The sequence below is a fragment of the Salmo salar genome, chromosome 12 (assembly GCF_965601325.2).
Source record: "Salmo salar chromosome 12, fSalSal1, whole genome shotgun sequence".
NCBI lineage: Eukaryota > Metazoa > Chordata > Actinopteri > Salmoniformes > Salmonidae > Salmo > Salmo salar.
The window spans coordinates 63,824,937-63,849,589 of record NC_138302.1 but is presented as its reverse complement, the minus strand read 5'-3'; the positions used below and the strand labels follow the sequence as shown (position 1 = coordinate 63,849,589).

At 43.4% G+C, this 24,653-nt stretch overlaps 1 protein-coding gene across 4 annotated transcripts in view; it reads right to left on the bottom strand.

Moving 5' to 3' along the window:
• The window catches only part of LOC106565449 (arf-GAP with GTPase, ANK repeat and PH domain-containing protein 1), a 75,149-nt gene that overhangs the window by 25,771 nt on the left and 24,725 nt on the right, over positions 1–24,653 (bottom strand). For 2 of the 4 annotated variants that reach the window (XM_014132597.3, XM_014132598.3), the window contains exon 1: positions 20,460–23,792. The exons of the other annotated variants lie outside the window; for them this stretch is intronic. In XM_014132597.3, coding sequence (XP_013988072.1) covers positions 20,460–21,639 — 1,180 coding nt within the window. In that variant the 5' untranslated portion in view covers positions 21,640–23,792. Of the gene's footprint in view, positions 1–20,459; positions 23,793–24,653 lie in introns of those variants that run through there. 4 annotated transcript variants of the gene reach the window in all.

Here is a 24,653-nt window from a genome sequence, read left to right as displayed (position 1 = left end):
AACACCAAACGTGTTTGCTTATTTTTTTCTTTAAGCAATGGCTTTTTTCTGGCCACTCTTCCGTAAAGCCTAGCTCTGTGGAATGTACGGCTTAAAGTGGTCCTATGGACAGATACTCCAATCTCCGCTGTGGAGCTTTGCGGTGCCTATAGGGTTATCTTTGGTCTCCTTGTTGCCTCTCTGATTAATGCCCTCCTTGCCTGGTCCATGTGTCTTGGTGCGTGGCCCTCTCTTGGCAGATTTGTTGTGGTGCCATATTCTTTAAAATACAATTTTATAAACAGATTTAAAATGGTGCTCTGTGGGATGTTCAAAGTTTCAGATATTTTTTTATAACCCAACCCTGATCTGTACTTCTCCACAACTTTGTCCCTGTCCTGTTTGGAGAGCTCCTTGGTCTTCATGGTGCCGCTTGCTTAGTGGTGCCCCTTGCTTAGTGGTGTTGCAGACTCTGGGGCCTTTCAGAACAGGTGTATATATACTGAGATCATGTGACACTTACATTGCACACAGGTGGACTTTATTGAACTAATTATGTGACTTCTGAAGGCAATTGGTTGCACCAGATCTTATTTATGCGCTTCGTAGCAAAGGGGGTGAATACATACGCACACACCACTTTTCTGTTTGTTATTTATTTAATTTTTTTGAAACGTAGTAACTTTTTCCTTTCACTTCACCAGTTTGGACTATTTTGTGTATGTCCATTACATGAAATCCAAATAAAAATCAATTTAAATGACAGGTTGTAATGCAACACAATAGGAAAAATGCCACACAATAGGAAAAATGCCAAGGAGGGTGAATACTTTTGCAAAGCACTGTACTTCAACTATAATTGACACCATCTGAAATAAAATAAAAATGCCCTGCAAAATGTAAATAGATTTCAGCTCTTTTTCACCCAATTGTAATGTGGAGTCATTGAGTGAATGGGGTCTTGGACTTTGATTGACTCTGCAAGCAGAGCAGGAAGTTACTCCTTCCGTCCCAAATCCCTGACCCCCTGCCCCCTCACTCCTCCTCCTATCCATCCCTCAGAAGAACACAGCTCTGTGTACTCCCATGCTTAATTATTCATGCGCCACTTACTCCTGACAATTTATTCAGCACTTACACCAATCTTACATATTCCTTAAAATCGGTCTACAATAGCACATTCGCAAAATATAGTGAAATCTGAATATGTTATTACATTGGGCTTTATCACATTTTCTTGTGACTCCTTGGAGTTAGAGAAATTTAGGCCAAGTAGGTTTTCATTTGCGGAACCATCACTCTTGGGAGTAGGTGAAGCATATGCAGGTTGTCCTCTCCCTTATGTAACCTCTTTCATGCCTAACACCCTAACGCTCATTTTACTGTGCTCCCGAGTGGTGCTGCGGTCTAAGGCACTCAGTGCTAGAGGCTTCACTACAGTGCCTGGTTTCGAATCCAGGCTGTATCATTGATAACAATGGCGCCGGAGAAGGAGGTTGACGTTTTACATGTCCATAAACCGATTGTGATTTTTGTTAGTTTATTTGCGTTGTTTGTAACTTATTTTTTTACTTATTTTGTACATAATGTCTCTTTTGACCGAAAATAACTTCTGGACATCAAGACTGCAATTACTCACCACGGACTGACAGAATCCTTTTTTTCCTTTAACAAGTCTGATGAGCCCAACGGGAATGATATACTTCTTTCTCGGGAACAGGGCCAGATCCCCGTGATTTGCGTGAAGAGGCGGAGAAAAAGGGGCCAGAGGGCGGGCTGCCTTCTGAGAATTCGTAGGAGATCGAATAAACCTCCACTTCCTTCCATTATGCTAGCAAAAGTGCAATCTTTGGAGAATAAAATAGATGACCTACGCATCCTACAATCAAATCAAAGTTTATTTGTCACCTGCGCCGAATACAACAGTGAAATGCTTACTTACAGGCTCTAACCAATAGTGCAAAAAAAGTATTAGGTGAACAATAGGTAAGTAAAGAAATAAAAACAACAGTGAAAAACAATAGCGAGGCTATATACAGTAGCGAGGCTATAAAAGTAGCGAGGCTACATACAGACACCGGTTAGTCAGGCTGATTGAGGTAGTATGTACATGTAGATATGGTGAAAGTGACGATGCATATATGATGAACAGAGTAGCAGTAGCGTAAAAGAGGGGTTGGTGGGTGGCGGGACACAATGCAGATAGCCCGGTAAGCCAATATGCGGGAGCACTGGTTGGTCGGGCCAACGGAGGTAGTAAGTACATATGTACATGAATGTATAGTTAAACTGACTATGCATATATGATAAACAGAGAGTAGCAGCAGAGTAAAAGAGGGGTTGGGGGGGGCACACAATGCAAATAGTCCGGGTAGCCATTTCATTACCTGTTCAGGAGTCTTATGGCTTGGGGGTAAAAACTGTTGAGAAGCCTTTTTTTGGCACTCCGGTACCGCTTGCCATGCGGTAGTAGAGAGAACAGTCTATGACTGGGGTGGCTGGGGTCTTTAACAATTTTTAGGGCCTTCCTCTGACACTGCCTGGTGTAGAGGTCCTGGATGGCAGGCAGCTTAGCCCCAGTGATATACTGGGCCGTACGCACTACCCTCTGTAGTGCCTTGCGGTCGGAGGCCGAGCAATTGCCGTAGCAGGCAGTGATGCAACCAGTCAGGATGCTCTCGATGTTGCAGCTGTAGAACCTTTTGAGGATCTCAGGACCCATGCCAAATCTTTTTAGTTTCCTGAGGGGGAATAGGCTTTGCCGTGCCCTCTTCACGACTGTCTTGGTGTGTTTGGACCATTCTAGTTTGTTGGTGAAGTGGACACAAAGGAACTTGAAGCTCTCAACCTGCTTCACTACAGCTCCGTCGATGACAATGGGGGCGTGCTCGGTCCTCCTTTTTATATATATTTTAGGGGGTAGACAAGCTTTAATATTGCAGATAGATTGTTGTTTCCATCAATGTAATTGTCTGCCTCATTTCCAATCCCCATATTGTTTTTGTAAAAATATACATAAATTGTATATTTTTATTTATTTTTTCCTTTATTATTTTCCCCTAACCCTACCATCCCTCCCCTAATTGGAGTAAACTAATGGACGACAACCCTTAGGTGTCACATCCTGACCATAGAAAGCTGTTATTTTCTATGGTAGAGTAGGTCAGGGCATGAAAGGGGTTTTTTCTAGTTCCGTTTTTCTATGTTGTTATGTTCTAGTTTTGTATTTCTATGTTGGGTTTTGTTTGGGATGATCTCCAATTAGAGGCAGCTGGTCATCGTTGTCTCTAATTGGAGATCATACTTATGTAGGTGTTTTTCCCACCTGGGTTTGTGGGAGATTGTCTTTGAGTTAGTGTATGTTTCACCTCTGCGTCACGATTTGTTGTTTTTGTTCAGTCAGTTTATTTTGTATGTATTGCAAAGTTTCACAGTTCAATAAAATATGTGGAACGATAATCACGCTGCACTTTGGTCCGCTTCATCCTACGACAACCGTGACATTAGGCTTCTACTTCCAGCTTATACATACTATATACATTTCTCAAACACAGTACATTAGTTATCTTTTGTTTGTTTTAGTCCCATCCTTCAGCTCCTTTTAACCCCTCCCATCTATCTCTGAAAACCATCCAGTTTTGATTTCATATTTTTCTGTGCTGTGATGTTTCAAAGGTTCTGAACATTTCTATTCTCATAGATTCTACATATCGTAAATTAAAGATAAACATTTTTGCTAATATTATTATATTGTTGATCGATTGACTGACTTTTTAAAAATCACCCAGCAGTGCCATTTGCTAGCTCCAAGTAGATGTTGTAATTAATCAGCCTTTCCTGAACCTGTGACCAAAAACAAGCTACATGTGGACAGTACCAAAACAAATTATCTAATGATTGTTTCTTTGCAGCAAAATCTGCAGAGCTGGGATGGTTGTAAACCCCATATAGCGCATTCGGAAAGTATTCAGACCCCTTCCCCACATTTTATTACATTACAGTCTTATTCTAAAATGGATTAAATAAAACAAATATACTCAATCTACACACAATACCCCATTATGACGAAGTGAAAACATTTTTTAGACAGTTTTGCTAATTTATATATTTTTTTCAAAACGGATACCTTCTTTAAATAAGCATTCAGACCCTTTTCTATGAGACTAGAAATTGAGCTCAGGTGCATCCTATTTCCATGTATCATCCCTGAGATGTTTCTACAATTTGGTTGGAGTCCACCTGTGGTAAATTCAATTGATTGGATGTGATTTCAAAAAGGCACACGCCTGTCTATATAAAAAGGTCCCAAAGTTGACAGTGCATGTCAGAGCAAAATGAAAGCCATGAGGTCGAAGTAATTGTCCGTAGAGCTCCGAGACAGGATTGTGTCGAGGCACAGATCTGGGGAAGGGTACCAAAACATTTCTGCAGCATTAAAGGTCCCCAAGAACACGTTGGCCTCCATCATTCTTAAATGGAAGAAGTGTGGAACCACCAAGACTCTTCCTAGAACTGGCCGGTTGGCCAAACTGAGCAATTCGGGGAGAACGGCCATGGACAGGGAGGTGACCGAGAACCCGATGGTCACTCTGACAGAGCTCTAGAGTTTATCGTGGAGATGGGAGAACCTTCCAGAAGGACAACAATCTCTGTAGCACTCCACCAATCAGGCCTTTATGGTAGAGTGACCAGACGGAAGCCACTCCTCAGTAAAAAGGCACAACAGCCCGCTTGGAGTTTGCCAAAAAAGCACCTAAAGGACTCTCAGACCATGAGAAACAAGATTCGCTGGTCTGATGAAACCAAGATTGAACTCTTTGGCCTGAATGCCAAGCGTCACATCTGGAAGAAACCTGCCACTATTCCTACAGTGAAGCATGGTGGTGGCAGCATCATGTTGTGGGGATGTTTTTCAGCGGCAGGGACTGGGAGACTAGTCAGGATAAAGGGAAAAATGAACGGAGCAAAGTACAGAGAGATCCTTGATGAAAACCTGCCCCAGAGCACTCAGGACCTTACCTTCCATCAGGTTCACCTTCCAACAGGACAACGAACCTAAGCACACAGCCAATACAACACAGGAGTGGCTTCGAAACATCTCAGGGATGATACATGGAAATAGGATGCACCTGAGCTCAATTTCTAGTCTCATAGAAAAGGGTCTGAATGCTTATTTAAAGAAGGTATCCGTTTTGAAAAAAATATATAAATTAGCAAAACTGTCTAAAAAATGTTTTCACTTCGTCATAATGGGGTATTGTGTGTAGATTGAGTATATTTGTTTTATTTAATCCATTTTAGAATAAGACTGTAATGTAATAAAATGTGGGGAAGGGGTCTGAATACTTTCCGAATGCGCTATATGGGGTTTACAACCATCCCAGCTCTGCAGATTTTGCTGCAAAGATTTAGATGCACTATTGTAAAGTGGTTGTTCCACTGGATATTATAGGTGAATGCACCAATTTGTAAGTCGCTCTGGATAAGAGCGTCTGCTAAATGACTAAAATGTAATGTAAATGTAAATAGGACAAGTCTCTGAATGTCCTTGTGTGGCCTTAGCCAGAGCCCGGATTTGAACCCGATGGAACATCTCTGGAGAGACCTTAAAATAGCTGTGCTCCCCATCCAACCTGACAGAGCTTGAGAGGATCTGCAGAGAAGAATGGGAGAAACTCCCCAAATACAGGTATGCCAAGCTTGTAGCGTCATACCCAAGAAGACTCGAGGCTGTAATCGCTGCCAAAGGTGCTTCAACAAAATACTGAGTAAAGGGTCTGAGTACTTATGTAAATATTATATTTCCGTTTTTTTATTGTTAATACATTTGCAAAAATGTCTAAAAACCTGTTTTTGCTTCGTCATTATAGGGTATTGTGTGTAGATTGAGGAGGGGAAAAAACGATTTAATCAATTTTACAATAAGGCTGTAAAGTAACAAATTGTAGAAAAGGTCAAGGAGTCTGAATACTTTCATAATTTTGTATAATAATTTTAATTGAAAAACTAAGTTGAGTCCAGCTTTGTTTTGTGTATCAGTTCATAAACCATGTGCCATGGAATTAGTACATCGCAAATCTCTTCCCAACTATTTTGCAATCTATTTGGCACAGCTGTCAGTTTGTTGGTCCTTAAATGAAACCAAGACAATTTTTTAATCCATCACAATTTTCTTTAGACATCTCTGGTCTTTAATGCTGTGCCGACAGACAAGTTCCTTACTTTCACCCCTTTCCACCTGCCTCCTTTTGTGTGGTTATGCTGCAATAAGTTAGTTGTAATTTTGAGTAGAGCAGACATTTCCATGTATTTGTGTTAGCTGCATGTGTGACATAACTCCACTGGTCCTATTTATGATCTAATTTACAAAGATTATACATTTGTCAAATATTCTTTCCCAATTATATTTACTTAAAAAAAAATATTTTTGGATTTGAGTTTAACTAACCATAATATTTGTTGTAATATTTGTTTTGTCTTTTCTGGCGGATTAAATTGAAATTAGGGGAAAATGACATTATTAAACACGGGGTGAGACATTCTTACTAATTTGCTAGAGAACCAGTTCGGATTTAAGTATAACTTTTGTAAGATTGAAGCCTTTAGTGAGAGGTCTAATGCTTTAATATTTAATCATTTCTGTCCTCCGAATTCATATTCATTATATAAATAGGCCCGTTTAATTTTGTCTGGCATGCCGTTCCAGATAAAATTTAATATCTTTTGCTCGAATAATTTTAAATACAAGTCGCTAGGTGTAGGCAAGGTATTAAGCAAATAGGTAAACTGGGATAAGACTAAATAGTTAATCAGGGTGATTTTTTTCACAGACAGGTATTTTCCTTTCCACGGTAGCAAGATCTTCTCTATTTGTGTCAACTTTCTATTATAATGTATTGTAGTGAGATCATTTATTTATTTCAGGATATGAATATCGAAAACACCGATTAATGTCCACTTCACCATCAGATCATTTTATTGGTAAACTAAACAGTAATGTAAAAGTAAAAAAAATGTGTGATCCAATATGTAATATAGTACACTTATTATAATTTGGTTGTAATCCAGAGAGGTTAGAAAAGTTGTTCTAGATCATTTTGAGGCTATGGAGGGATCCAAATTGTGGATTTAAAAGAAAACATGAATCATCAGTGTACAGTCGTGGCCAAAAGTTTTGAGAATGACACAAATATTAATTTCCACAAAGTTTGCTGCTTCAGTGTCTTTAGATATTTTGTCAGATGTTACTATGGAATACTGAAGTATAATTACAAGCATTTCATAAGTGTCAAATGCTTTTATTGACAATTACATGAACTTGATGCAAAGAGTCAATATTTGCAGTGTTGACCCTTCTTTTTCAAGACCTCTGCAATCTGCCCTGGCATGCTGTCAATTAACTTCTGGGCCACATCCTGACTGATGGCAGCCCATTCTTGCATAATCAATGCTTGGAATTTGTCAGAATTTGTGGGTTTTTGTTTGTCCACCCACCTCTTGAGGATTGACCACAAGTTCTCAATGGGATTAAGGTCTGGGGAGTTTCCTGGCCATGGACACAAAATATCGATGTTTTGTTCCCTGAGCCACTTAGTTATCACTTTTGCCTTATGGCAAGGTGCTCCATCATGCTGGAAATAGCATTGTTCGCCACCAAACTGTTCCTGGATGGTTGGGAGAAGTTGCTCTTGGAGGATGTGTTGGTACCATTCTTTATTCATGGCTGTGTTCTTAGGCAAATTTGTGAGTGAGCCCACTCCCTTGGCTGAGAAGCAACACCACACATGAATGGTCTCAGGATGCTTTACTGTTGGCATGACACAGGACTGATGGTAGCGCTCACCTCGTCTTCTCCGGACAAGCTTTTTTCCAGATGCCCCAAACAATCGGAAAGGGGATTCATCAGAGAAAATGACTTTACCCCAGTCCTCAGCAGTCCAATCCCTGTACCTTTTGCAGAATATCAGTCTGTCCCTGATGTTTTTCCTGGAGAGAAGTGGCTTCTTTGCTGCCCTTTTTGACACCAGGCCATCCTCCAAAAGTCTTTGCCTCACTGTGCGTGCAGATGCACTCACCTGCCTGCTGCCATTCCTGAGCAAGCTCTGTACTGGTGGTGCCCCGATCCCGCAGCTGAATCAACTTTAGGAGACGGTCCTGGCGCTTGCTGGACTTTCTTGGGTGCCCTGAAGCATTCTTCACAACAATTGAACCGCTCTCCTTGAAGTTCTTGATGATCCGATAAATGGTTGATTTAGGTGCAATCTTACTGGCAGCAATATCCTTGCCTGTGAAGCCCTTTTTGTGCATCGCAATGATGACGGCACGTGTTTCCTTGCAGGTAACCATGGTTGACAGAGGAAGAACAATGATTCCAAGCACCACCCTCCTTTTGAAGCTTCCATTCTGTTATTCAAACTCAATCAGCATGACAAAGTGATCTCCAGCCTTGTCCTCATCAACACTCACACCTGTGTTAACGAGAGAATCACTGACATGATGTCAGCTGCTCCTTTTGTGGCAGGGCTGAAATGCAGTGGAAATGTTTTTTGGGGATTCAGTTCATTTGCATGGCAAAGAGGGACTTTGCAATTAATTGCAATTCATCTGATCACTCTTTATAAACATTCTGGAGTATATGCAAATTGCCATCATACAAACTGAGGCAGCAGACTTAGTGAAAATCTATATGTGTGTCATTCTCAAAACTTTTGGCCACGACTGTACAATAACGCCTTTTTGTTTTTAAGCCCTGGATTTCCAAGCCCTTGATATTATTGTTCGATTTGATTTTAATAACTAACATTTCAATGACCATAATAAATATATATATACCAATAGTGGACAAGCTTGTTTTACTCCGACAGTTTGATTCCTTCAGAGAAGTAGACATTATTTACACCTAGGGTTACTATACATAACTTTAAGAGACTCTCCAGAATTTAAATACTCCAGGCATTTATATATAAATTCCAGTCGTAATTCATCGAATGCCTTTTCAAAGTCAGCTATGAATACCAGGCCTGGTTTCCCAGATTTTTCATGGTGTTCTATTGTTTCCAGTACTTGTCTTATATTATCTCCATTTTATCATACATGTAAAAAACCTGTCTGATTAGGATGAATAATATCAGACAATACCTTTTTAATTTTATGCACTTTGCTAGAAGTTTTGCATCACAACACTTAAGGCTGTAACATAACAAAATGTGGGAAAAGTTGAGGGGTCTGAATACTTTCCCAAATGCACTGTATGTCTATGGCCACAATGCAACAAGCTGTATATTTGGAATGCATGCTGCCCAAATTGCAGCCTTCCTGACTTTAGGCAACCGGTAACTGTCAAAATAAAACGAAACACTTAAGCAAACGATAGATTTGCCTAGTTAAATAAAGGTTAAATAAAAATGGTGTGAGGTGCATTTTCCTGACATGGTTTAGGTCCACTTGTAGAATCTATGCCAAGGTGCATTGAAACGGTTCTGGCAGCTCATAGTTGTCCAACATCCTTTAAAAGACACTTTATGTTGGTGTTTCCTTTATTTGGCTTACCATGCTAAAAAATAACTGCTAAGACCAGCATAAATTTAAAGCTGGTCTATGCTGGTAAGTGCTTGTTGGATTCTGATTCTGCTGACCGACAAAGGCTGGTCTGCGAGCATAACCAGCAAGACCAACATTGTCTTGCTGGTTATGCTGGCAGACCAGCCATCATTATGTTCTTCGCTGGTGACGAGCCTTTGTTGTCTTTTCACTGGTGACTAACCTTCATTGTGTTGTTGAATGCCAAGAGTGTACAAAGCTGTCATCAAGGCAAAGGGTGGCTACTTGGAAGAATCTCAAATATATTTTGATTTGTTTAACACTTTTTTGGTTACTAGATTATTCCATTTGTTATTTCATAGTTTTGATGTCTTCACTATTATTCTACAATGTAGAAAATAATAAACATAAAGAAAAACCCTGGAATGAGTAGATGTGTCCAAACTTTTGACTGTTACTGCATATATTTTATATTTTTTAACATAGCTGCGGAAAACTCAGAGGTAAAAAAAAAAACGGGGTAAAATAAGGTATTTTTTTATAACACCCTCCAGTTGGAACGAGTGCAAACAAAACAATACTCATCTCAAAAACGGCAAAACGTGCAGTCAAAATAAATAGTGAGCCAGGGCAACACACTGCCTAAACACAAAACACAAACCTTACTAACTGCCCATCCTTGAAAGACAATCAGCAACCAAGTTGTCCTTACCACAGACATGTCTGATATCAAGGGGAAACTCCTGCAATATCCTTAGTAACTTTCTTCTTGTTCTAGTGGTTGCACATTCTCATTCTTGTTGTTTGGCTGCAAGCTCTTGTTCTTGTTGTTTGTCTGTACGCTCATCTTGTCTTTCCCTGTGCTCTAACTCATTTCTGTTGTTCAAATCTCTAATTGTTGTTGCTCCAACTTCGCCTTTAGTTCTAACTTCCTTAGTTGCACGTCTACGGGATGTACTCCGATTGGTCAACATTCTTAAATGTGTATTTTTCCATATATAGACATACCCTATGTGTTTTAATAAAGTCAACTATATGCATTGAGCTTGTCTGATGCTTTAAGCTTATGGTTTGATTAATAAACAAATGCCTCAAGAGGGCGCCAGAGATCTAGATAACTAGAAGAAGAAAAACGTTAACCTGACCCAACTATTCTCCACCCGCTCCCCCATATTCTGCCATTATTCTTCTGAAGTTGCCGGTAATAGGCTACATGAGGAGTCAGCAACCTTTCTCATGTGGAATGCCAATTCATCTTACCATTTCAACCAATCTGCATGCCAGTTATGGTTTTCATATGCACATTTGTGAAACAGTTTAATTTAATTTATAATTATGTCGTCATATCTCAAAATCATTCTAAATTCTATCCAATTCTAAATGAAAATGATACAAACCTAAAAAGTAACTTCTGTTGCCATTGCCAACTATGTAAAAATAGTGTACATAAAGCCAACAAATAAAAACTTTGCAGCCTGCAGGTAGAAAATATCCTAAATATCCTATAAATCACATTGGCTACACATGGCCTGTCTGCAACAAACTTGAAACATTGTATCTATTAAGTTGGGTCCAGCCCAAAGCTTGTTCTAGCGAACTTGCAACATTGTATAAAATATTCTGGGACCTCAGAGTTTCCCATGCCAGTGAGCTCGGGACAGACACAGCTGTAGGCTATTTGCGCAAGGAATAAGAAGCAGTACTTGATTTGGGCAGGAGCTCACCGGAGTTGAGTACCGACACCTCAAATGTTCTACTGCTTTAGCTCCTGTTCCTCTTATAGAATATTAGCTCGAAAGTATTGTGGAGCTCCTGCACCTAAATATAAAACAGTACCAGCACCCAAAATGAGTACGGGAATCTATTTCAGTCCAAGTCAAGCACTGATGATAAGAAGTAATCAGGTAGGCCTATTTTGTTTCCACTGGATCAGAGCATAACATTTCCCCCTTTCACGCAGAGTGGTTATCGAAAGGGAGAGAGCTGTAAAGATTTTTCTGAATACATTGAGGAACTATTGTAATTCTCAATGGATGTAAAAACAGACTTTGTTTGCTTGCAGTTTGATGTGAAGAAAACATTACTTCGAGAAGCTACACAGGTCATTAGTAGTGGTGCGTTAAGTCAATCAGAAATACTATCAGATCCCCAAATGGGCACATTTATATGCCTACATTTGAGCGCAGGCCAGGTAGCCTATAGGCCTACTTTTATGCGCGTCCTTCCTCAACACTGACAGGAGCGCTCAAAACAAAAGACAATGACTAAATTGACAAAACTCGTAAATGGAATGAACTAAACCAAAACTTGTTTCTCACAAGTGTAGCATAGGTTGTGCACTCTGCAAACAATGTGTCCACTCTGACAATGAGAACGGGATGACTGGAATAATATTATTGAATTCATTAAAATAAATTACCTTCGAAATTATTGGAATAAACGGTAAATATACTACTGATGAAATATGTAATGGAGAATTGATATACCCTAACAATCAAACGCAAACAATTCACACAATGAAATTATGAAACAATGAAGGTGCACAATTGGCGCGCATTCTGGAGAGGGAAGTGCATTGTGTATCTGGGCACATGGTCATTCCTAAGTCTGCATTGGCCTCAGCGGAAGTCAGGGCATTCCTACTTCTTGCACTTCGTGGAACAGTGCAGAGCTGTTGCCAAGGAAGTGAGTTTGGGGGCGGAACATCCCCACCTACCGTCAACCAATCATGTCAATGCAGAGCTATAAAGAGCCCTCCACATTGTTACAAAATTTGGAAGGCGCATGGCGATGCGATACAGAGCTCGATTTGGCCTCTGCATGCATCTGGAGGCTCCGCAATTGCTTCACACCCTCCATATGTAGCCTCTGACCACAATTTCGGATCAAGCATACATTAGCTTTTAGTCTAGGCCTCCACAATGGATTAGTTCACTGAGATGGGTGCAAATACATTTTTGTTACTGCTTGACTAAAACGATCTTGGTCGACCAACAGCCTAACGACCAAACAATCGACCAGTCGACTAATTAGGGTCAGCCCTAATTACACCATGTACCCAAATATGCTTATGACCCCCACCAGTACATTGCCCCAACCCCACCCACATTTCACAGTGATGTTCTGATTGTACCTTCCATTAAAAATATTCGCAATTATACTAGATTATCCACACACCCTAAAAGGAACCGACCAGTACCATGTGAGTTCCTATGTATATCACTGAAGGTACCTTTGGCCCTTTTGTACCCCAGGGAACAACACTGTGCCCTAACCGTACTGTGATTTTAGAGTGTGGCTATACAGTGCATTCTGAAAGTATTCAGACCCCTTGACTTTTTCCACATTTTGTTACAACTCTGGAGCCCTTTCAGAGTGACCAACTGGGTTCTTGGTCACCACCCCGACGAAGGCCCTTCTCCCCCGATTGCTCAGTTTGGCAGGGCAGCCAACTCTAGGAAGAGTCTTGGTGGTTCCACTGTGTTCTTGGGGACCTTCAATGCTGCAGAAATTGTTGTACTCCTCCAAGGCTATGGAGGAGTACATCCAGGAGGTGCTCCAGCAGGGTTTCATTCGCACGTCAGTCTCCCCTGCGTCTGCAGGCTTCTTCTTCGGACGAGGGTTGCGCCCGTGCATCGATTACAGAAATCTGAATTCCATCACCACGAAGTACAGGTACCCTCTCCCGTTGGTGCCGGCCATGATCAAACAACTCCGCGGGGCCTGTTTTTTTAATCAAGTTGGACCTGCGGAGTGACTACAATTTCATCCACATCCAGGAAGGGGATGAATGGAAGACGTCCTTCAGCGCAATGTCTGGTCACTACAAGTACTTGGTGATGCCTTTTGGACTAGCCAATTCTCCTTCAGTGTTCCAGGCATTCGTCCATGAGAGGCATGCTTGGACGCCAGGTGGTCGTGTATATCGATGACATCCTGGTCTACTCGGCTACCTTGGGAGATCACATCGCTAACATCCGAGTAGTCCTGGAATGCCTCCTGTCCAAAAGTATGTCAAAGTAGAGAAGTGCCAATTCCATCAGGAGGATGTCTCCATTTTGGGTTACCAGATCAGCCCACAAAGAGTCATGATGGATGAGAAGAAGGTGCATGCTGTCAGGTCATGGCCAGTCCCAACTACCATAAACATTTTTGGGGATTTGCTAACTTCTACCGCCGATTCATTAAGAACTTTAGCTCGATTGCCTCTCCTCTCACTTCTCTCCTCAAGGGTAGTCCCCGGGAAGTTGGGGTGGAATCCTGCAGCTGACGAAGCCTTCCGCCTACTGAAGGGACGTTTCACCTCCACCCCATTGCTCTAACATCCAGATCCTACTCTGCCCTTCGTGGTGGAGGTAGATTCTTCAGTACGGTACCAGTCAAAAGTTTGGACACAGCTACTCATTCAAAAGGTTTTTCTATATTTTTAACAGTGTAGAATAATAGCGAAGACAACAAAAATATGAAATAACACATTTTTTAAATGTATTTTTATTGAACCTTTATTTAAATAGGCAAGTCAGTTAAGAACAAATTCTTATTTACAATGACGGCCTACCCCAGGCCAAACCCTAACAACGCTTATACGCTACCCTATGGGACTACCAATCATGGCCGGTTGTGATACAGCCTGGAATTGAACCAGGGTCTGTAGTGACACATCTAGGACACCAAAACTATGAAATAACACAAATGGAATCATGTAGGAACCAAAAAAAGTGTAAACCTGTTAGGGCTAGGGGGCAGTATTGACACGGCTGGATAAAAAACGTACCCGATTTAATCTGGTTACTACTCCTGCCCAGTAACTAGAATATGCATATAATTATTGGCTTTGGATAGAAAACACTCCAAAGTTTCTAAAACTGTTTGAATGGTGTCTGTGAGTATAACAGAACTCAAATGGCAGGTCAAAACCTGAGAAGATTCTGTACAGGAAGTACCCTGTCTGACCATTTCTTGGCCTTCTTTGTCATCTCTATCCATTACAAAGGATCTCTGCTGTTACGTGACACTTCCTACGGCTGCCATAGGCTCTCAGAAGGCGGCAAAAAGCTGAATCGTGGCTTTGCAGGCTCTGGCTGAAAAAAAGTAGCGCGTTTGGGTAGTGGCTGGTTACAGTACTGTGAGACTCAGGCTCGTGCCCGCGTCGACCGAAAGCTTTGTTTTCTTTCCTCTGTTTACCTAAACGGAGATTCCCGGTCGGAATATTATCGCTTTTTTACGAGAAAAATGGCATAAAAATGGATTTTAAACAGCGGTTGACATGCTTCGAAGTACGGTAATGGAATATTTAGAATTTTTTTGTCACGAATTGCGCCATGCTCGTAACCCTGATTTACCATTTCGGATAGTGTCTGGAACGCACGAACAAAACGCCGCTATTTGGATATAACGATGGATTATTTTGGACCAAACCAACATTTGTTATTGAAGTAGCAGTCCTGGGAGTGCATTCTGACGAAGACAACAAAGGTAATCAAACTTTTGTAATAGTAAATCTGACTTTGGTCAGGGCTAAACTTGGTCGGTGTCTAAATGGCTAGCCGTGATGGCTGGGCTATCTACTGAGAATATTGCAAAATGTGCTTTCACCGAAAAGCTATTTTAAAATCGGACACCTCGATTGCACAAAGGAGTTCTGTATCTATAATTCTTAAAATAATTATGTTTTTTGTGAACGTTTATCGTGAGTAATTTAGTAAATTGTTAGTAAATTCCCCGGAAGTTTGCGGGGGGTATGCTAGTTCTGAACGTCACATGCTAATGTAAAAAGCTGTTTTTTGATATAAATATGAACTTGATTGAACAAAACATGCATGTATTGTATAACATAATGTCCTAGGATTGTCATCTGATGAAGATCATCAAAGGTTAGTGCTGCATTTAGCTGTCTTCTGGGTTTATGTGACATTATATGCTAGCTTGAAAAATGGGTGTCTGATTATTTCTGGCTGGGTACTCTGCTGACATAATCTAATGTTTTGCTTTTGTTGTAAAGCCTTTTTGAAATCGGACAGTGTGGTTAGATTTACGAGAGTCTTGTCTTCAAAATGCTGTAAAATAGTCATATGATTGAGAAATTGAAGTAATAGCATTTCTAAGGTATTTGAAAATCGCGCCACGGGATTCAACTGGCTGTTGCGTAGGTGGGACGAATTCGTCCCGCCTAGCCCAGAGAGGTTAACCTGTTGGGGCTAGGGGGCAGTATTTGCACGGCCGGATAAAAAACTTACCCGATTTAAACTGGTTACTACTCTTGCCCAGAAATGAAAATATGCATATACTTAGTAGATTTGGATAGAAAACACTCTAAAGTTTCTAAAACTGTTTGAATGGTGTCTGTGAGTATAACAGAACTCATATGGCAGGCCAAAACCTGAGAAGATTCCATACAGGAAGTGCCCTGTCTGACAATTTGTTGTCCTTCAGTTGCATCTCTATCGAAAATACAGCATCTCTGCTGTAACGTGACATTTTCTAAGGCTTCCATTGGCTCCCAGAAGGCGCCAGAAAGTGTAATGGGGTGTCTGCTGTCTCTGGGCGAAGAACAGCAGGAGAATTTGTGAGTGGTCAGCCTGGGAACAGTGACACTGGAGATGTGCGTTCATGAGAATTAAAAAAAATATATATTTCAGCCTTTGAATGAACACAACGTCGCCCGGTTGGAATATTATCGCTATTTTACGAGAAAAATTGCATAAAAATTGATTTTAAACAGCGTTTGAGATGCTTCGAAGTACTCTAATGGAATATTTTGACATTTTTTGTCACGAAATACGCTCGCGCGTCACCCTTCGGATAGTGACCTGAACGCACAAACAACGGGTATTTGGATATAACTATGGATTATTTGGAACAAAAACAACATTTGTTGTTGAAGTACAAGTCCTGGGAGTGCATTCTGACGAAGAACAGCAAAGGTAATACAATTTTTCTAATACTAATTCTGAGTTTGGTGAGGGCCAAACTTGGCGGGTGTCAAAATAGCTAGCCGTGATGGCCGGGCTATGTACTCAGAATATTGCAAAATGTGCTTTCGCCAAAAAGCTATTTTAAAATCTGACACCGCGATTGCATAAAGGAGTTCTGTATCTATAATTCTTAAAATAATTTATGTATTTGGTGAACGTTAATCATGAGTAATTTAGTAAATTCACCGGAAGTTTGCGGTGGGTATGCTAGTTCTGAACATCACATGCTAATGTAAAAAGCTGGTTTTTGATATAAATATGAACTTTATGTTATACAATACATGCATGTTTTGTTCAATCATGCATGTATTGTATAACATAATGTCCTAGGAGTGTCATCTGATGAAGATCATCAAAGGTTAGTGCTGCATTTATCTGTGGTTTTGGTTTTTGTGACATATGCTTGCTTTGAAAATGGCTGTGTGATTATTTTTGGCAGGGTACTCTCCTGACATAATCTAATGTTTTGCTTTCGCTGTAAAGCCTTTTTGAAATCGGACAATGTGGTTAGATTGACGAGAGTCTTGTCTTTAAAATGGTGTAAAATAGTCATATGTTTGAGAGATTGAAGTTATAGCATTTTTTAGGTATTTGTATTTCGCGCCACGCAATTCCACTGGCTGTTGACTAGGTGGGACGCAAGCGTCCCACCTCGCCAAGGGAGGTTAACCAGCATGGCTACCACAGCATTCTGCAGCGATATGCCATCACATCTGGTTTGCGCTTAGTGGGACTATCATTTGTTTTTCAACAGGACAATGACCTAACACACCTCCAGGCTGTGTAAGGGCTATTTGACCAAGAAGGAGAGTGATGGTGCTGCCTCAGATGACCTGGCCTCCACAATCACCTGACCTCAACCCAATTAAGATGATTTAGGATGAGTTGGACCGCAGAATGAAGGAAAATCAGCATATGCTCAGCATATGTGGAAACTCTTTCAAGACTGTTGGAAAAGCATTCCTCATGAAGCTGGTTGAGAATGCCAAGATTGTGCAAAGCTGTCATCAAGGCAAAGGGTGGCTACTTTGAAGAATCAAAACATTTATATTTGGATTTGTTTAACACTTTTTTGCTTACTACATGATTCCATATGGGTTATTTCATAGTTGTAATGTCTTCACTATTATTCAACAATGTAGAAAATAGTAAAAAATAAAGAAAAACCCTTGAATGAGTAGGTGTCCCCAAACTTTTGACTGGTACTATAGGTTTGGGGGCTGTCCAGTCCCAACGTCAAAGCAATCCACATAAATAGTATCCATGTGCATATTACTCTAAAAAGCTGTCTCCTGCAGAGAGGAACTATGATGTTGGCGATTGGGAGTTCCTGGCAGTGAAGTTTGCATTAGAGGTGTGGAGACAGTGGTTGGAGGGAGCCCAGGACCCATTTCTCATCCTCACCAACCATCGGAACCTGGAGTACATACGGACAGTGAGGCGACTTGGAACCCGAGCCAAGACAGGTGGGCCTTTTCTTCACCAGATTCGATTTCATGCTGACATATCACCCAGGTAAAAAAAAACATCAAAGCCGATGCCCTGTCCTGTCTCTACGATTTGGGAGATGTTCCTGTCTTGAGTGCACCCATAACTCTGCCCTCTCGAGTTGTAGCCCCCGTGCTCTGGGACGTAGACATTCGCAAGTCCTTGGAGAGGGAACCCACACCTGCTACCTGTCTTCCTGAGCACACCTACGTTCCCACGGGGAAAAGGGATTGGCTGTTGACCTGGGCACACACAGCGGTCATCACTGGACATCCAGGTATCACCTGCACCATTCAGTCCATCTCTGGAAAGTACTGATGGCCCACCTTGGCGCAGGACGTCACTTGTTATGTCAACTCCTGTTCCGTATGTGCCCAATCCAAATCCCCTTCGGAACTCTCCAGCAGGGAAACTAATTCCCTGTCCCGTGCCTCAGCATCTCTGGTCTTATCTGTCCATTGATTTTGTCACTGATCTCCCCTCTTCTGATGGTTTTACCACCATTTTTGTGATAGTGGACAGATTATCTAAATCATGCCATTTCATCCCTCTCTCTGGTCTCCCTACCACTATCCAGGTCGCTGAGGCAGTGTTCCAGCAGGTCTTCCAGCACTGTGGCCTTCCAGAGGATATCATCTCCGATTGTGGCCCCCTATTCACATCACGTGTATGGAAGGCCTTCATCGAGATGCTGGGGCTCACGGTTAGCCTCACTTCCGGTTACCGGCCTCATCTAACGGGCAGGTGGAGAGGATGAACCAGAAGCTGGGGAGATTCCTGAGGAGCCATTATCAGGACCGGTAGGGGGAGTGGCCCTGATTCCTTCCCTGGGCTGAATACGCCCAGAATTCATTGCGACACTCCTCCACCAGGCTGACCTCTTTCCAGTGTGTTCTGGGTTACCAGCCAGCCCTGGCTCCGTGGACTCCGAGCCAGACCGAAGCTCCTGCGGTGGATGAGTGGTTCAGGCGCGCAGAAGGGGTATGGAACGATTCCCATATGAGACTCCAGCACACCTTCCACTGTCAGAAAGAGCAGGCGGATTGCCACCGCAGAGAGGCGTCTCCCTGGTGATCGCGTCGGGCTCTCCAACAGGAACCTTCCGCTCCGCCTGCCCTGTAAGAAGCTGAGTCCTTGGTTTGTGGGGCCGTTCAAGGTCCTCTGGATGGTCAATGAGGTAATTTACAGATGACAACTCCCCACTCACTACTGAATCTCACCATCTTTTCATGTTTCCCTCCTCAGGCCTGTGGTTCCTGGTCCTCTGGCTGATGCAGTCCCCCACGACACCCCTCCGCCTCCCTTGGACATCGAGGGGAGCCCCGCCTATGCAGTCAGATCCCTCCTGGAGTCCCGATGTCGTGGGGGTCGGCTCCAGTACCTGGTGGACAGAGGGGTACGTTCCAAAGGAGCAGTGTCGGGTTCCGTTGGATGACATTCTAGATCCCAACATCATCCAAGATTTCCACCTTCGCCGTCCGGACCGGCCGGCTCCTCACCCTCGGGGCCGTCCCCCTGGCCAGTGTCGTCCTGCGGGGGTTCTGTTACGTCTACTGCCGCTTTCCTGCTCTGGCGCTCGACGTCACCGGTCTACTAATCACCGGTCCTGGCAACCCATCTTTACGCACACCTGCGCCCTATCATCTGTCACACCTGGACTTCATTACTTTCCATTTATCTAGCACACTGTTTTGTCAGTCATGAGGTAGTATTGTTTGTGTTTCCATGTGAGACGCTTCTCTTGTTTTGTATCGTTCCATGTCCATTAAACTCACTAACTGCACCTGCTTCCTGACTCCGTGTCTACGTTACAGCAACAAGATGGACATGTTAATTACTGTATGTTCTTGGTAATAAAGATGTACAATATCACTCTCACCCCTGACAAAGAACACCTCAAGAACCAGTTTTTTAGAGTGTATGCTGGTCCAGCATGGTCTAGTTGGTCAAACTGGTCTGCAAAACCACGCCCATCATGCTCTATTGCGGTTAGATTTTTTTCAATTGTTTGTTTCAATATCTATGTTTTTGCATTACATTGATTAATTAATTTAGATTTTTCTACACAAAAAACAAATTTTTCTAAACTTTTCTAAAAACACAACAAAGGTTGGTCACCAGCAAAAACACAACCAAGGTTGGTCACCAGCAAAACACAAAGAAGGTTGGTCACCAGCAAAACACAAAGAAGGTTGGTCACCAGCCTATGCAGGACTATGCTGTTTTTTTCAGCAGGGTAGCCCAAGGCTATATACTGTACTGTGGAATAGCAATGCAATCGACATCACTCTTGTTGGGAGAAGGGTATGGGGTTTAAATCTTATATTAACCAATGTTACAGGCAAAAAATTGCATAAACCATCGGAGTAAGATGGTAGCCTGCTGCATCCACTAGTGAAAAATCTGAAATGAAATGGGAAATGCAGCTAGACCTGGTTGGGGTGAACTATGGGGAGGTGGATGTGGGCGATATCTTACCTTCCTCCTCACTAGAACCCCTCTGTACGGGTGTGTAAATAGGGGGCGTTGTGTTGGAGCTGGGAGGCGCAGGCGTACTCTTTGTGAAGATCCCACTGATGAACTTGAGCATCTTGCGGTCGCGGGTGCGCTGGGTGGTTCCCCCCTGACCCTGGCCCTTGCCATCCTTCCCCTTCTTCAGGTCCTCAGAGAGAGAGTGCAGGTCACTGTTGTCCAGGGTACGGCTCTTGCCCTTCCTTGCCGGCTTGGACACCTGGGTGGTGGGTTGAGCTGGCAGGGAGGTGGAGCCTGTCTTCAGCCTGTCCCCTTGGGGGCTTTCCCTGGTCACCACGCCTGTAAACCCTCCCCCCACTGGGACCCCCTGGTGAAGGAGGGTGGTCCTGCCGTCACTGTCTGCCCAGGATGCTCGGTAAGGCCCTAGGGCGGCCGCAGCACCTGTCATAGGTGACCGATCCCCTATACGGTTGTCTTTGCGGTCCAGACTCTTGGCAGATGGAGGCATACTCTGATCGGCTTCCCTCAACTCCCGCCGGCTTACAGCCCCGCCCCCGGCATGTGACCTCATCAGGACCTCGGGTCGATGGGTAAACCTGGGCGGGACAGTGATGGGCACGCTGCCCCGGCAGAGGGTGCTGCTTGGGTCGCCCATCCCCTCCTCGCCCCTTGGAAACAGCATGGGTGGCTCCCTGTAGAGTTCTGTTTTAGGACGGATTCCCTCTCTCCTCAGCCCTGCCTCTGCGGGGACACCTGACACCCCTGCAAGCCCCTTCACTTGGTCTTTCACGTTCTTCGGTAAGAGGGGAGACTCCTTGCTCTGAATCCCCAATGTGATATCTTTCGAGGAGCCTGGCCCACGACTCTCTTTCTCCCTCATCTCAGGCTTCCCCCTCTCCTGAACAGGCCCCCCAAAGCTGATGTCCTCCTGCTCATCTTCCTCCATTTCTGTGTCCCCCTCTCTCTCCCCCACGGCACACGAGTGTCCTCCCTCATCCTCAGTGGTCCTGCTCAGCTCCTCATCCTCCTCATACCCAGGGCCCCCCACACCTCCTCTCCCCAGGGCAAGGGCCAGCTGTGGCTGGGGCCCAGTGGCCCCTCCATCACCCCCTACTGCCTCGACCTTGACCAGGGTGAGGGAGATGAGGTAGGTGGTGCGCCTCGGTAGGGTGCCTGTTTGGCTCATAGGGGCGGCAGGCTGGCAGACAGGGAGGCAGACCGACCTCAGAGCAGCGGCAGAGCCCTCACTCTGACCCAGACAGACCCGGAGGGAACAGGCATGGCAACCCACAGCTGGAGGCTTCACCAGAGAGACAACAGCCAGACCAGAAAACAGTCAGACGGTACTGTCAAACTAACTGGCGTAGGGATACGTCTGATGTGGGTGAATGGTAACTTTGTCAAGAGGTGGTAGGAGTCTTGCTGGCTTGCTTCTTCAGGATTCTGAACCCATGATATGAAAACTCAAGAGTCAGCACAAGTGAGACAGAGTGAATCAGTTTAAGCTACCTGGAATTAGCGGAGCATACTTAACAAGGCTGAGTTACTTAAGTCTAGAGTGTACTTTTTATTTTAATCCTTCCTGTAATCCCCTTGTCACCTTCTCTTTGCTGATCACTGGTCTCCTCCACGGGTTCATTCACAATCCTCTCTTTCTTTTCCCCTTTCTCTCTCCATATGAAAGATTAATTCTACAGCCCGAAGCCAGGGATCTGAGATTGCTTTCCTCGATCTTGATGTTTGAGACTGGGTAGTCTGGAATTATGCAAGAGTCAACAAATGAGCCTGGTCCATTTTTCCAACAAGACTGAACTACGTAGTTCCCCACTCCACAAAATCACACAAGATGAAATGCCTCAAGTCAGTCTTCAGCCTGTAAGCTTCTCTTCAGATAATTTCTTCACTCCCAGTGAAGGATATGCATTGTATGCTTCAGAATCTTCATATTCCCATTACATTTGATTGGTTGACAAAAAAAATAAAAAAAATAAATGTCGCACCGTCACAGACACCAAAGGGTATGTATCGTGGTAAAGACAAACCAGACAACACAGTAAACAACAGCTTAAGCAGACCCAGCACAGAAAAACAGGTTTGAATGTAAATACGAGAACAAAAATCCATATGGAAATCATTCACGTGTTGCAAAGCATGTGGTGGCGAGAGTCTCCTTCCGACTGCATGTGAGGCAAAGACACACTAATGTCATGCATGAATCACGTATGCACGTTGTGCGGATCAATGAAAGGCAGGCTGCAAACATCTGTTGTAATTCCCACAGTAAAGAGAAGCAGAGATGGTGGCCAGATAGGCAGAACGCAGTCACTGTTCCTCTGCCTGTAACCCTCTTCTGTACAGTTGGTTCCTTCCCGCCCTTCAGTCACTGCATCCTCTCCTCTGAGTGTCTTAGGCAATTAGCAAGTCAATAAAATGTGTCTGTGAGGCAGAGAGCAAGCCCACCGGCTCAGCTTAGCCCCTCCTCTCATCAGAGACACTGTGCCTGCTAGCCTCTCCGATAGCCCGTCGCTACCACAGCTCCAGCCCCAGCTCCAGGCAGGCAGACAGACGGTCTGAGTGGAAGGGTGAGGATGATGCGTCCAGTGAGAGATGCCTGTCCTCGGTCAAGCACTCACGTTCTGTGGCTCGTGTCGGATCAGACAAAACCAAGACAAAATCCTCTGCCTCCTCCTACCCATCACTTGCTCTCTCTCTCTCTCTCTCTCTCTCGCTCTGTTCTTCTTAAGGCAATCGCCTGGCAGTTCCCGCTCTCCCTCTCTCTCGCTCTTCTTCTCTCCCCCTCCCCTTCAGGAAAGAGGGAGCGAGCGATGATGCAATGGTGGAAGAAAAGTGATGAAAAAATCCACAGACGTCATACTGATGAATGAAAGGAGAGAGCGAGGGAGGGAAGGGAGAGAGAGAGAGGAGAAAAGGATAAAAATGAACAGGAGAGTGTGAGGGGGAGGGTATAACCGTCAAATTAAATAAGGTGGTTTGAAAACAAACTGAATGGGTGATGATACATCTTGGGGCACAGAAAAGGGAGGGGATGTGAGGATGAGAGTGGGGATCCGAACAGAAAGGAGGGTAGCTAAAGGTGGAAGAGAGGAGAGGAATGCAGGAGAGAAGGGAAGGAAAAAAAGGAGCTGGAAAAAGGTGGACGACGAGAGGGGAGAAGGCTCTATCTATCCTCTCCCCTTTCTCTCTCCTTGGGAGTCACAATAGCTCCATCTCCCTCCAGAACGGCTCCCTTCACCCCCCTTTGAAAATCAGCAAGGATTGGGGTAGCAACAGCTTATTCACCACCTCCCTCCTTCCACCGCCCTCATCTCTCATCTCTCCCGCTCTCTCTCTAAGCTGCTGATACTGTGTCTGTCCCTGTGTGTGTGTGTGTGTTTTTTGGTTTTACTATCCTTGTGGGGACCATAAGTCCTCACAAGGAGAGTAAAACAAAGACAAATCTGACAAGCTGGGACATTTTGCTACTCCCCATATGGAAAAATAAAATTTTAGGCTTAGGGGTTAGGTTTACAATTAGGGTTAGAATTAGGGTAAGGGAAAATAGGATTTTGAATGGGAGTCAATTGTTTGGTCCCCACAATGATAGTAAAACAAACATGTGTATTTGTGTGTCATAGGCATTGAATGAGGAGAGGTTATGCTCCCTCTTTCTTCATCATTAGTTCATTATTGACTCACACAATAAAGAGAAACCATGAGTCTAATATTAGAAACGAACACGTTATCATAATTATCCCAATAATGTTTGTACCATGTTTTCTGTTGCTACCATGTTGTTGTCATGTTGCTGCCATGCTATGTTGTCTCTCTTTATGTAGTGTCGTGGTGTCGCTCTTGTCGTGATGTGTTTTGTCCAATTTTTGTTGTTGTTGTAATTCCAGCACCTGTCCCCGCAGGAGGCCTTTTGGTAGGCCATCATTGTAAATAAGAATTTGTTCTTAATTGACTTGCCTAGTTAAATACATTTAAAAAAACAAATTTAGCCCATAATATACTCTTGCTTCATTGTGTGTATAGGTATGTGTTACCCACCTGTGTCTCTTGTTTAATTGGCTGAAATCTGTGAAGGAAGAACACCCAGAGTATGATGAATCATGTCCCCTCTAAACTGAAATTATAATGTGTCACTCACTGTGACACATACACAGACAGTTGCTTATAGATACACACTATCTGCTCCTT